A 13,563-nucleotide genomic window follows, 5' to 3' on the forward strand; every position below is an offset into this window, starting at 1 on the left:
TTAAGAAAAATTCTGAAAATCTTTATTCAATTCCAGTGTAGTTATTCCAAAAAAAAAAAAAAACTAGATATCCTAAATTGAAAATCATGAAGTATAAAACCCATTATCATTACCAATAAAAAGTTTAAAATAAGGTGTCAATGTTGATTTTTAAAAGAGCAAAAGCATTCACATATCAAAAACCCTACCTTCTCTCTCTCTTTTATATCAAATGATTAGGGCATATAGAAAATTACTATACCTTGAGATAAGATATCAATTGAATAGATTAAATATTATCACCAAAGATTAGTCACATAAAGCATGATTAATTTTAAGAAATCTGAGACTTAAATAAAATATTAAAGTTCATTCACTTTTTCTGTCAACTACATGTCCATAGAAAAGGAAAATACAGTCAAAACTAAGCAACCAAATGATAAGCTTGGGAATACACAGTGATATGTCTGGAAAAATTTTTTAAAGTGAGACTGGATAATCAATTTTTTTCATTCCTGTAACTTCTATCACCTTTTCTTAATATCAAAGCAAAACTGTAAAAATGATTATATGTTATAAACATGCAGGGGGTTTTCTTTGGATCAGTTTACCCTTGGGGTCAATAATATATGCAACGTGTACGATGAAATGGAATTCCTTTCATATCTTCCCTATGGTCACGGGCATAGTCCCATAAGTAATAATCCAGAAGAATGGAATTGATCTCTTCATTAGGTTTGTCACCCTTTTTTTCAATAAGCTCCAAAAGACAATCCCGGATAAGCTCAACACACCAAAGTGAGCACCCTCTGATTTCCACCTCTTGCTTATCCCCATACGAAAGCATCTCTCCTGCAACGGGAGAACAACAGAGCAAGAAGAATTAATAGTCAATGATGCAAAATTTACTCAGAACTTTACTGCAGGAAAAAACACAGTATTTTTTTCTATTCTTTTTTTTAATTTCAAAATATTAAGGGGGACAAATGTTTTTATGACATGGATGATTTTTGTAATACTTGAATCATGACTATAAGTGTGCCCATCACCCAAATAGTGTTCATTGTATCTGTTAGGTAGGTTTTTGCCCCTCCCGCCAGCTTGATCACCACTGAGTTTTACTTCCCTCTGTGCACATGTGTGCTCATCAGTTAGTTCCAATTTAATAGAGAGTGCATGTGGTGTTTATTTTTCCATTCCTGAGATGCTTCACGTAAGATAATAGTCTCCAGTTCCATCCAAATTGTTGCAAAAGGCACTGATTCGTCCTTTTTTATGGCTAAGTAGTACTCCAAAACACAGTATTTAGATAGTACTCTTTTTAAAATTGTAAGCTTCAGACTTTGTTTTTGGTAATTTAAACTATTTCTAGACTTTGGTATTAATTTTATATTACAAGTTAAATTCCACAAGGACAGGTGCCGTATCTGGCTTGTTTGTCTCAATATTCCCAGGATCTAGCATAGCACCTTGCATATACCAGCTACCCAACAAATACCTGATAAATGAATATGTGGTAACTATAAATTTAAAAATATGACAGCAAGTAATAGTTATTAAAAAGAAAGGATTTAAAATTGGGTTTGATAGCAAAAAAAATTATTGCGAATTTTAGAGGGTTCAATAAACAGCACTCCCCTTCTTGTTTGGGTACTTAATGTTGTCTTGGGGGCACTCTAGGTGCATCAGGGAGAACCTGGGAATCAAAGTCGTTAACTTGAGCAAAGAAAACCATGACCATTCTTTGGATTCAGGATCCTTTTAGTCAGCTTTGCCTACATATGCAGCTGAGAGCTCACATAAGACCTCCAGTCTATTCAGTACCCATCTCCAGGGTATACCTGATCCTGCAGGGTATGCATTGGCTGTATCTTGCCACTGAGACTAGAATAGGATTCATCAACTCAAGTGCCTATAAAGATCAGGCAGATACAAATGCAGCAATTATATGCAAACTGTGGTGAGCTAGAGAGTGTGTGCAGTCCTGTCTAAAGTTAGCATGTTTCCATATTTCTCGTATAGGAGAAGACAGAAAGTTTGATTTTTATGTTCAATCTCCTCATTTTCAAGTACTGGAAACGAATTTAAAATTGCTTATTGCTTAAAGCACTGCTCAGGCCAAAACAAAGAACATACCTGCAGTCTATATTTGGCCACCAATCTGCACCCTTACACAGAGCTTTACAGTACCCAAGAGGCGCTGTGATCTTAAGTTGTGTTATGTATGCCCCTCTATGCAGTTTTCCCATGGGCTTAGGCACTGGGTGATGGAACAGGTGGGAGAAGGGAGACTAACGCTACTCCTCCATTTCCTTATTTTGCCCCAGGTGCTAACATACAAATTCATACCTTCCTCTTCAGTTTCCCCCTTCATCTCTAAACTTGACTTTCAACTTGCCAAAACTGCAAAATCAACCACAAAAGTGACCATGGAGGCAGAGGCCACCACCCAAGTAGAGCCGTTAGATAAGACCACTGCCTCAGCTGATAACCTGACTGCAACCTTGAGCCACAGGCACCCAGTTAAGCAGCACCCAGATTCCTCACCCAGAGAAACTGTGAGATAATAAATGTTTGTTGTTTTAACCACTAAATTTTAGTATAATTTGTTACAGAGCAATAGAGAATAGCAGTGGGTTGAACTGTGTCCCCGCAAAGGATACATTCAAGTCCCAAATCCTGGCATCTGTGTATGTGACTTTATTTAGAAATAGGGTCTTTGAAGATATAATCAGGTAAAGACGAGGTCATAATGGATTAAGGTAGGCCTTAAATCTGATGACTGGTGTCCTTATAAGGAAAGGAGAGGACACAAAGAGACAGAGGAGACACACAAGGAAGAAGGGCATGATTGGTGTGATACAGCTACAAGCCAAGGAAAGCCAAGGATTGGTAGGAGCCACCAGAAGCTGGGAGGAGACAAGAAAGAATTATACCCAAGAGCCTCCATCTCTTCTGAATTTTCTTGTGGAAAAAAAAAGGGGGGGGGGGCTTCATAGAAAGGATGGCCCTACCAACACCTTGATTTCAGACTTCTAACCTCCAGAACTATGAGGCAATAAATTTCTACTGTTTTAAGATATCCAGTTTGTGGTAATTTGATATGTCAGCCCTAGGAAACTAATATAGCAACTTACAGTATGGGATGGGACACGGACTTTAAAACAGAAAATGACTGAATCATTTGAGTAGACTGACAACATAGATTAGAGTAAGAGAAGATAACATGGCGAATGTATTAGGGCTAAAACCTGGCCCTAGAATCACAGTGAAGAATCCAAATTTAGCCAAATTGCATTGTCAACCTTTATAATTGGCTAAGAAATATGACTTTGGTGAACAGACAGATTAAAGACAAAGGGGACAGAAATCTGGGTAGGACTTCCAAGGGCTGTCCAGGAGATATCCAGAAGAGGGGAGAGGGAAAGGAATTTAAGTGTAGCACATCCTTAAGTTTGGAAGAAGCATCATTGGAGGCTAGTTAAGGAAGGTCCTGCCTCATCTAGTCAAGCTGATCTGGTTCTAGATTTCACTTAAGGTAGTCTTAAAAAATCAGTGCACTATGCTTGTGTGTGTTCCTTTACTTTTATAGTTTTTTATTATCTTATTTTAGTTCTCCTCTAGTTTTCCAGTAAGATACGTTTTGAAAAATCAAATTGTGATTAAATGAACTAAGGGGCAAAGGAATTTGTCTACCCATGTCAAACTAGCTAAGGATAACAGACTCTTTTAAGAGACAGGCATAAATGTAGGCAGTAACGGCTGTAGCTGGATATCTGGAAAAGAGCCTCTGGAGCTGGCATGGATGGGAGAAGAAAATTTTGACATCTCTGTGCAACTATACTGAATGATCCTTCTCATAGGGGTTTTTCTCACAGCAGCAGAGACAATTATGTGTTATAAAAATTCAGAAGGAGATGAACAAATCATCAGAAGTCAGGAAAAGCTACACGGAAAAGAGGTAACACTTGAGAAAAAAACGCTCGAGGAGAGGGCACCTTTTTCAGATTCACAGAAAGTGTGTGGATGTATAGGATTTGAATTAAAAAAAAAGAAAATTTGGATGAGGGAAACCATGCAAGAGAATGCTTAGAGACAGGAATGAGCAGTGTGCATGCATGGGCATGTGGGTGGGAAGGTAAGTAAGTAAATGAATGAATGAATAAATAAGCGAGCAGTTGAATATGGCTGTATGAAAAAGACGCCCTGATTGCTAAATGTTATTCCTTTTAAAGGTATCCAACACTTAATGACCCAGGACAGGAGCATTATGACATAAAATAGCATGTTATTTTTCAAATGAGGAAATGGTGACTTGTCCAAAGCAGCACAAAAACCTGGTAGAACCAACCATAGGAATAATGGTACCATTATATTCTGTTTTATTCTGATTTGGGGAGATTTAAATCTATTTCACAAGAGATTACTAATCATAAACATTACCTCCTTTTAATAAAGAAAAAAGTAGCAAAAATCCTATACCCAAAAGAGAGAAATAAACATGAAAATCATATAATTCTTTTTCTTTTTTTTTTTTAGAGCTAGGGGCTCACTTTTTTGCCCAGGCTGGAGTACAATGGTGCAATCACAACTCACTGTAACCTCAAACACCTGAGCTCCAGTAAGCCTCCCTTCTCAGCCTCTGGAGTAGCTAGGATTACAGGCACGAAACACCATGCCCAGTTAATTTTTTTATTTTTATTTTTTTGTGGGGATGGGTCTCAGTATGTTGCCCAGGCTGGTATCTAACTCCTAGCCTCAAGCATAATTATTTTTCTTATAAGAGGAAATGTTTAAAAAACAAAAATCTACTTTTCACACAAACTTCTCAACTCAATTTACCTATTATTATATATTATTAATATAAGGCTCTCAGTCTTGATATCAATAATGGTGAATAAATAAGCCTAGAGAAGTGAGTGACTTGTGCAAGATAACCCAGTGGTAGACCATGGAGCCTGACTCAAAATCTAGTACGTATCACCTATCCCTCAGCCTACCCTTCGTATCACAATGTAGTGTGCTATTCAGCTTAATTAATACTCTTCAAATACTACATCTGATGAACTGTCAGTGTTGCACATTTTCACGTAACATAAATTTAGGTTTCATTTTATTAGACTCTGGAATTAAAATGTTCAAATAGCACAATTTTCCACAATATCCATATTCTACAGCGAAATAACAAAAGCCATTTTCTCTACATTTAAGGTTACAAACCTTTGAGAAGCTTCTTTAGTAGTTCATCGGAGTATTTCAGGGCTCCAAGGTGAACAAGAACCTGAGGTAATCTATAGTCAGCAAACATGGTGATGCTGGAGATATCCTTAAAGCAGCCATCTCCTTTTCCTTCTAATACACTCCATGTATCTGCTACAAGGATTTGGGCTCGTTTGTAAAAAGAAACTCTTTTCCCCTGATGAATGAAGAGAATATAAATGATACCTGGGTCTCTGACAGCTTTATGTATGCTATTTTAAAAAGGCACATGTTGAATAGTCTTACTCTGTTGGTAAGAATTTATAGACCTTTTACAGAAAACAAAAGGACTTTAAAAACATTATCACTCCAAATTTACTTCCTATTTTTTTTCAAGGCACATAGAATACAATTTATGTAATCCTGGTACTATTATCTTTTTTAATAGCATGACCTCATATACATCTTTCTATATCACTATAATCCAACTACTTATTATTTTTGACATCTAAAGAGTATTTCTTTTGAAAGTTTCTTAAATTAAAAATATACATGTTTTTCTGACTGCAACATAATCACCTTAATTGTATAAAATACAGAAGAATATATAGAAGAAAATAACCATCCATAAGCTCAGGTCTGAAGAGAATTATGGCATTCATTTTTTAACTGTTTCCTTTCAGATAACATGATTCTTTTTGAGATAAAGACATAATTGATCTCCTAGCACTCTGGAAGGACGAGGTGGGAGGATCACTTGAGCTCAGGAGTTTGTGACCAGCCTGAGCAAGAGCAAGACTCCATCTCTAATAAAAATAGAAAAATCAGCCAGGCACAGTGGTGTGTGCCAGCAGTCCTAGCTACTCGGGAGGCTGAGGCAGGAGGATCACTTGAGCCCAGGAGTTTGAGGTTGCAGTGAGCTATGATGATGCTACTGTACTTTAGCCCAACCAAGTGACAGAGCGAGACACTATCTCAAAAAAAAAAAAAAAAAAAAAAAAAAGGACATAAATGATCAAGAGCCAGAAAATTATCAAGTCTACCATTTTTGGAAATGGTCAAACTCAATATGTAAGTTCATATAACAAAATAAACTAGCCAATTATATTTATACATATAAGAGGCAAATTTAACAAAGCATTATAAGACAGTGGATTAACTCAAGACTTCTCCATAAATCTACAAATGCAGATCAGTATAGAATATGAAAAAACATAGATAATTACCATCTACTCCTAGTCCTAATACCAATAGTAATAAGCTCAAATCACATTTTATAAATGTCTGATAAATGGAAATAATCAATATTACTCGCTTCCAAAACATATTCTAACCATCTTGGAGAATATTTTAATTAGTGACATAAATAACTAAACAAAAATGAAATTAAAATTTTAAGAAAGTCTCCATAAAAAATTTTTTTAAGATGATAATTGGATTACTTTATTTACTAAGAAAACTTCAATGATACTGCCATAACAAAAAATAACCTAATATCGATTAATCTTAAGGCATATCTATTGCAACTGAGCCAGACTTACTTTTACTAAATAAAAATTTGGCTGGGCAGAGTGGCTCAAACCTATAATCCGAGCACTTTGGGAAACCAAGGTGGGAGGACTGCTTGAGGCCACGAGTTTGAGACCAGCCTGGACAATATAGCAAGACCCTGTCTCTAAAAAAAAAATAAATAAAATGAGCCAGCATCATGGTGTGTGCCTACAGTCCCAGCTACTTAGGAGGCTAAGGTGGAAGGATTGCTTGAGCCCAGGAGTTCACCTGGTGACAGGGAAAAACCCCATCTTGAAAAATAAATAAGTATATAATACTTCTAAAAAATTTCTAAAGCCACCATTAAGAAATTCAGGATCTGGCTGGGCACAGTGGCTCATGCCTGCTAGCACTCTGGGAGGCCAAGGTGGGAGGATTGCTTGAGCTCAGGAGTTCAGGACCAGCCTGGGCAAGAGTAAGACCCCATCTCTATTAAAAATAGAAAAATTAGCCAGGCATGGTGGCGTGCATCTGTAATCCCAGCTACTTGGGAGGCTGAGGCAAGAGAACCACTTAAGCCCAGGCCCAGGAGTCTGAAGTTGCTGTGAGCTAGGCTGACAGCAGGGCACTCTAGCTCAGATGACAGAGCAACTTACTTCGCCTCAAAAAAAAAAAAAAAAGAGAAAAGAAATTCAGGATCTGATGGCACTGTACTTTAGCCCAGGCAACAGAGTGAGACACTGTCAACACACACACAAAAAAGAAAAATTTAGGATCTTATTTTCCAGGGAAAACACACATGCTCATTTTTTGACATGGTGTAAAGTCCATAAATTAAGTTGAGGGGCTGGGAAACAAATCATCATTAAAAAACATTCCTATGTTATGCTATGAACCTATATTCCCAAACCTACCCAAATATAACAACCTGGCAATTGTTCTTCCATATAAACTGGATTTATATATAGTAACTAGGTTTCTAGTTCAAGTCTAGTTTTGTAAAACAGCAAGAAAAAAAACCTCAATTTATAAAACTGTATATCAAACATAATTATTACATCATAAAGTTTATTATAATGGAAGCTATTACCTGACAGAGCAAAATGAAAAAAACGAAGAATCAAATATGACAAAATCAGTGCTAGCATCTAAGAAACATAGAAATTGTCACATCATGACCACTGTTTCCATGGTAGCAGACTAGTGTATCATAAAGATTAGGTTATAATACCACTTAAAATGAAAAAAAGATTCAAGTGAGAAATCTAAAAATAAATTCAAATAATCTATAAAATATTTTCTTCGTAAGCTGTTTATGGTTTTTAGTAATCAAATGATTTTAGTAATCAAATTCTAGGCCTCTAAAATATTAACTGTTATCACTAAAAATACCAGTAAATCCCCAAGTAACAATTCTCTATATATTCCATAATACTGCTTCATGACTAAATTATTTTCAAAATAGTACCTTTATAAAATGATTATCAATGAAAAACTCTATGACCATGAGTTAATTTTCTTGAACAAATTCCTCGATAAATTTATCATGAAAAAACAGAAAAGTCAAGAATTATAAATGCTTACGAGTAACATAAAATGTTATCTGTTGAAATATCAAAACGCTTATGTTTTTCATGTATATTTATCAATATGTCAGAGGAGCAATGATAGCTTAAGGAAACTTTTTTTTTTACAGTCCTACAGACAGATGATTTATTAATTAGGACTTTTACAAAGTTACTGCATACTCTATATCAGAGTCACTTGAAGAGCTTATAAAAATAGCTCTTCTCTTACCTATTGATCAGAATCTTTGAGGGTGATGCTTTGGAAATATGTCTGAATTTTAAGCTTCCTAAGTGTTCTGGGGCACAGCCAAGTTGGGAAATCACTGATCTAAATCTGTCTGAATTACAAATTTTTAACTTTATTCATCTGTTCATAATATCTAAAAATGAATGATATTCTCAGTAAGTAAGTATATATTTAAAACACTTGTGACTATTTTTGTGTGAATTTGTTAAAGATCAAAAAATATAACAACCAACTAGCCGGTGTAGTGGCTCATGCCTGTAATCCTAGCACTTTGAGAGGCTGAGGCGGAAGGATGGCTTCAGTCCAGGAGTTAGAGACCAGCCTGGGCAAGAGCGAGACCCCATCTCTCCAAAAAATAGAAAAATTAACCAGGCGTGGTGGTGCACCTCTATAGTCCCAGCTTACTCCGGAGGCTGAGGCAGGATCGCTTGAGCCCAGGAGTTTGAGGTTGCAGTGAGCTATGACAATGCCACTACACTCTAGCTGAGGCAACAGAGTGAGACCCTGTCTCAAAAAAAAACAAACCAAAAAAATGGTGCTGTGAAAAAAAAAATGGTGCTGTGAAAGAATTTTTACTGACATAGAAAAATGTTCATAATGTTAAATTTCAATAGTTTATATAGCATGATCCTATTTTCTCCCATGAATACACATTCATATATATATATATAAACATATAAATATATAAAAGACCCATTGACCAGGCTTAAAAAAATAAAAAGGTTAAAAAATTTTTTTTGAAAGACTCAATTATCAACAGTGGCTACCTGTCAGTAGTAGAATAGGGATTGCTTCTCTGTACTTTCCAAATTCTATAATTAACATATTTTACTTTTGCAATTAGAAAATTTTAAAATACTAAGATATATTCAATTGTGATACTTTGTGAATTTCAAAAGAAGTCCCAAAAGTTCATTAGAATTCCTCCAGATTTGGAATTAACTGGATAATGTGCTTTAACTATTTGTGTGTCTTTTAAGTGAACATACAAACATAACTATAAATTGAGTGATCAAAGCATTAAGTGAACACCCACTATGCGCTCAGTATTATGTTAGGCATCATAGAGGTTACAGAAATATAGTGCTTTTGGAAACTAATGATAATCTTATGTGAAAAATAAGTGGAAAAACCATAATACTCTTTTAAGAAAGTGTTAAGATTCTTAAGTATGTTTTTTGTAACATTTTGGGGATTCTTCTGTAAAAATGTATTTTAGAAATGACTACTTAAGGGAAATGGTTCATGTACCAATTTTCATTTTAAAATGTATTGTTCTTAAACCAGGCATGGTGGCCTGAGCCTGTAATCCCAGCCATTCTAGAGGCTAAGGCAGGAGGATCATGTGAGCCCAGGTGTTTGAGACCAGACTGGGCAACATAGAGACCTTGTCTCATAAGGGAAAATAATAATAAAATAAAATAAAATGTATCAGCCTTAAAATTAATCTATATCCTGGTACGTTTTCCAAAAAAATAACTTTTCAGCAAAGCAAATCAAAAGCACTGTGTTCTAAAGTCAGCAAATGTTTGTTAAATCAATATTATAATCTACAAAAAACATATATATTCCTTTCATTTACAAAAATAAGAACTCAGAACAACGTGAAAGTAGACAAACTACATGGTGTCACAAATTCATTCTATCCTGAAGTCATATTAAATTTAATCAGCCTGTTCTCTACTACAATTGTGTCAATTCTGGAATACATGGATTAATAGCTACATCAATGACAGTTTGATTTCTTTTATACACTGTTTAATATATTTAGATAGCCTATACAATGGACCAAAGGACTTGATCTGTAATTTCCTGAAAAACAAGGGCTGAATAATATACTTTGAAGACAAAGATAAATCTCAAAAAGTAACCCTTGCATTATTAGCAAAATGGTCAGTCAGAACAGAATGAAATTCAACAGTGGCTTGGGGACTCTACTAGAAACTACCTCTCAGCCTCATTCATACACAGCAGCCAGACTTAATTGGTCAAAGTCCATGCTAGTTCAATTAGTCCTTGTCTGGGAATTCTAGAATTGGCACTGAGAAAGAGTATCTCCCTCTTTCTCTGGTAGCTGAAGCAATAAGATGCAAAATTCAAGGACATTTACTTTTTCTACTTCATGGAGAAGGCTGGTCTGCAGTAAGAGAAAAATGAAGCCAACAGAAGCAAAGATGAGAGACTGAATCCTGATGGTATTTGAGTCCCTGATTTGGAATGCTCCTGTCCCACATACCCATCTAAAAATTCCTGATTTTGCTTAAGGCTTTTTCAGTTGTGTGCCTGTCACTTGCAATTACAAGAATCTTAACTCACATAGCTCATCAGGCATCTTTCATTTTATGTAGAATCAAAAGTCTAGCTATTTCCTGACTAAACCTAGGGTAAATCATTTAATCTGTCAGACTTTTTTGCTTCCTGTCTGCAAACAGGACAATAATGGTCCTCATCCTTTAGCCCCACAGAGCTGTTCTGTGGCTCAAATGAGAGTGTGTGAATACTTTTACATCATGAAAAGTGATTAAACAGTATTATTGGTAATTGTAGTTATTTTTGAATTGCAATTACAAAATAATAACTTTTAAAATTCAATTTGATAAAAGTATTCATTAATCTATTTAATAGATTTAGTTACTCCTCTCAAGTTGCTTCCACTCTATGCCATAGTTAAAATACACTGTAATAAAGGATTCCAAAAGAATTTCACAAGAACAAGATCCAGGTGCATACTGGCAGGGTATAACAAAGTGTTCACCATTTTAAAAGTACATCTATTTAATTTTTTTGTACCATAAAACAAATAATATTGTTAAAGTACATTATGTGAAAAAGAAAACCCATGGTATATATATAGCACATTGAACTTTGCAAGAAATACTTATTAGAATTTAGTATACATTCTCCTTTTTTTTCTTTTTTAAGAGAATAGAGTCCCACTATGTTGCCCAGGCTGGAGTGCAATGACTATTCAGGTGCTCCATCATAGCTCACTGTAACCTCAAACTCCTCCTGGCCTGAAGCCATCCTCCCACCTCAGCCTCCCAGTAGCTGGGACTACAGGCTCTCACCACTGCTCCTGGCTAGAGTACACATTGTGATTTTCAGCCAATAAATTTTTTGGAGTACTACAATGGTTCAATGTTTTTTAGGTTTGAAATATTTTAAATGGACAAAGAAAAAAAGGACAAAAGTAAAGAATAAGGGAAATACACTGATTAGAAAACATAAAGAAGTAATGAAACATCACTTAATCTTGTTACTGGTTCTTATCCACAGGGAATGAACTTCAAAATTTAAATTTAAGTTTTTATTACCAAAACAAGTTCTGGAAGTAAAAGAGTTAACTCTGAAAGGATTAGTTTTTAAAAATTTTTCATTATTATGGGTATGTAACAATTGAATATCTTTATAGGGTACAAGTGATGTTTTCATACAGGCATACAATGTGAATTAATCAAATCATAAGTGGGGTATCCATCACTTCAAGCATTTAACATTTCTTTGTATTAGGAACATTGTAATTCCACTCTTAGTTATTTTAAAGTACACCCTGACTTACTGATTATAGTCACTTTGTTTTATCAAATTACTGTTCATTCTATCTAACTATATTTTTGCACTCATTAATCATCCCCACTTTATCTGAAAGGATTATTAAAACTACTAAAATTCTCAACAGAAGCAACTCACCTCAAACTGAGTCACATCTCTGTAAGAAGGAAAATTTTCAACGACCAAGTACATTAACTTCTGTGCACTATTTTCACTTTTTCGCACACAATTAAGAAAAGAGCCTCCAAACTTCTCCAGCAGAATTTTCCCGGTTTCATTGAGAATCCGATGCCTCTCTTCTATCAAAGGCATGGAAACGTCTGAGTCAGAACGAAATATATGGCGAACCTGATCCAGGGTCACTGTGGCATAGTACGAGGCACTAGTTAAAGGTATTCCTTTAGAGAGAAAAGAAAATTCAGAGGAGCAATGTCATACTTTTATATTCATTAGACCCTTGCTTTTACAACAGGCAACTAATAGGAAACCAAATGAGTGTTACAGGAATGCACCAAAAGTGGATGAATAATAAAAGCAAAACTCTCATTTTCCTCTTGTTCGTGTGTATTCACCCACTTCCAACTATTGTAATATTACATCAGATGTATTTTGACTTGTAAAATGTTTTAGATCTGTCCGTTTGTTCTTCAGGTGTCATTAAAGCGACATTGTTTACAAAACTGACTTTTATGCTTAAGCTGCGATAATGACAAATATTAGGATCATTTCCCACTGAATACACCTCTCCTCATACTTTTAAGCAGAGAGACCTGCAAGTACTTCAGGTTCACCTCGTTAACATATTACTCTACCTCCCAACCTGCTCACTGGGACACACACCCCCCTCCCAGTAAACCGGAGCCTCAAGGGCTGTTGGGTCCGACGGAGAAGGGCACCAACCTTCGTCGAGGGCTCTGTTGACTGCGGCGCACAGGGACCAGTACCCACTGTACCTTCTCTCCCTATACTTCACCACACACTTGTGCTCGTTCTGCTCGGACCAAAAGGAGAAGTTGAGAGTGTCTGTTAGGAACACCCAGTTGACCGCGGCCTCGTCTGCCGCCCTGGGGTTCAGCTCATGAAGGGCCTTCCATCCCTCCACGCGCAGCTCCGGCCCCGACGCCTTGGCCAGCAGCAGCTCGGCCACCCTCCGTACGCCTTCGCTGTCAATGAACACATCCCGACTGTTTTCTGCAATGAATTTGGCGGATTCCCTGGGCGTGAGGAGCCTGTCCATTCTGCCCCTACCCTTTGGGACAGGAAAACCACGCTTTCGATTTCGGACTGGTCACAGCCTCTCCCAGCCCTAGGCGGGGCAAGGTCCGGAGTCCCTCAGCGCCTCGCGCGCCCTACCCACCGTGGGGTCACCGCCCTAAATAAACAAAGTGCTGCCCTCCTAGAAAGTGACACTGAGAACTGAGCGCCGCCAGGTTGTAGGATCACCCGTCCCGTCGCGCTCTCAATTAACCGTAGAGACTGCGAGATGTGCGCCGGACCGAGGCCTCAGGCACTTCCGGGAGAGCGTCC

General features: G+C 36.6%; 1 protein-coding gene across 1 annotated transcript; it reads right to left on the reverse strand.

The window, feature by feature from the left end:
- On the reverse strand, positions 1 to 13,563 carry C10H9orf64 (chromosome 10 C9orf64 homolog). The gene is made up of 4 exons (XM_045562219.1): positions 12,937 to 13,563; positions 12,175 to 12,434; positions 5,200 to 5,395; positions 1 to 831 (listed from the first exon to the last, which is right to left on the reverse strand). The coding sequence occupies exons 1-4, from the start codon at positions 13,271 to 13,273 to the stop codon at positions 599 to 601; spliced, it is 1,026 nt and encodes a 341-aa protein (XP_045418175.1). The 5' UTR covers positions 13,274 to 13,563; the 3' UTR covers positions 1 to 598.

This window comes from Lemur catta, chromosome 10, assembly GCF_020740605.2.
Source record: "Lemur catta isolate mLemCat1 chromosome 10, mLemCat1.pri, whole genome shotgun sequence".
Lineage (NCBI taxonomy): Eukaryota > Metazoa > Chordata > Mammalia > Primates > Lemuridae > Lemur > Lemur catta.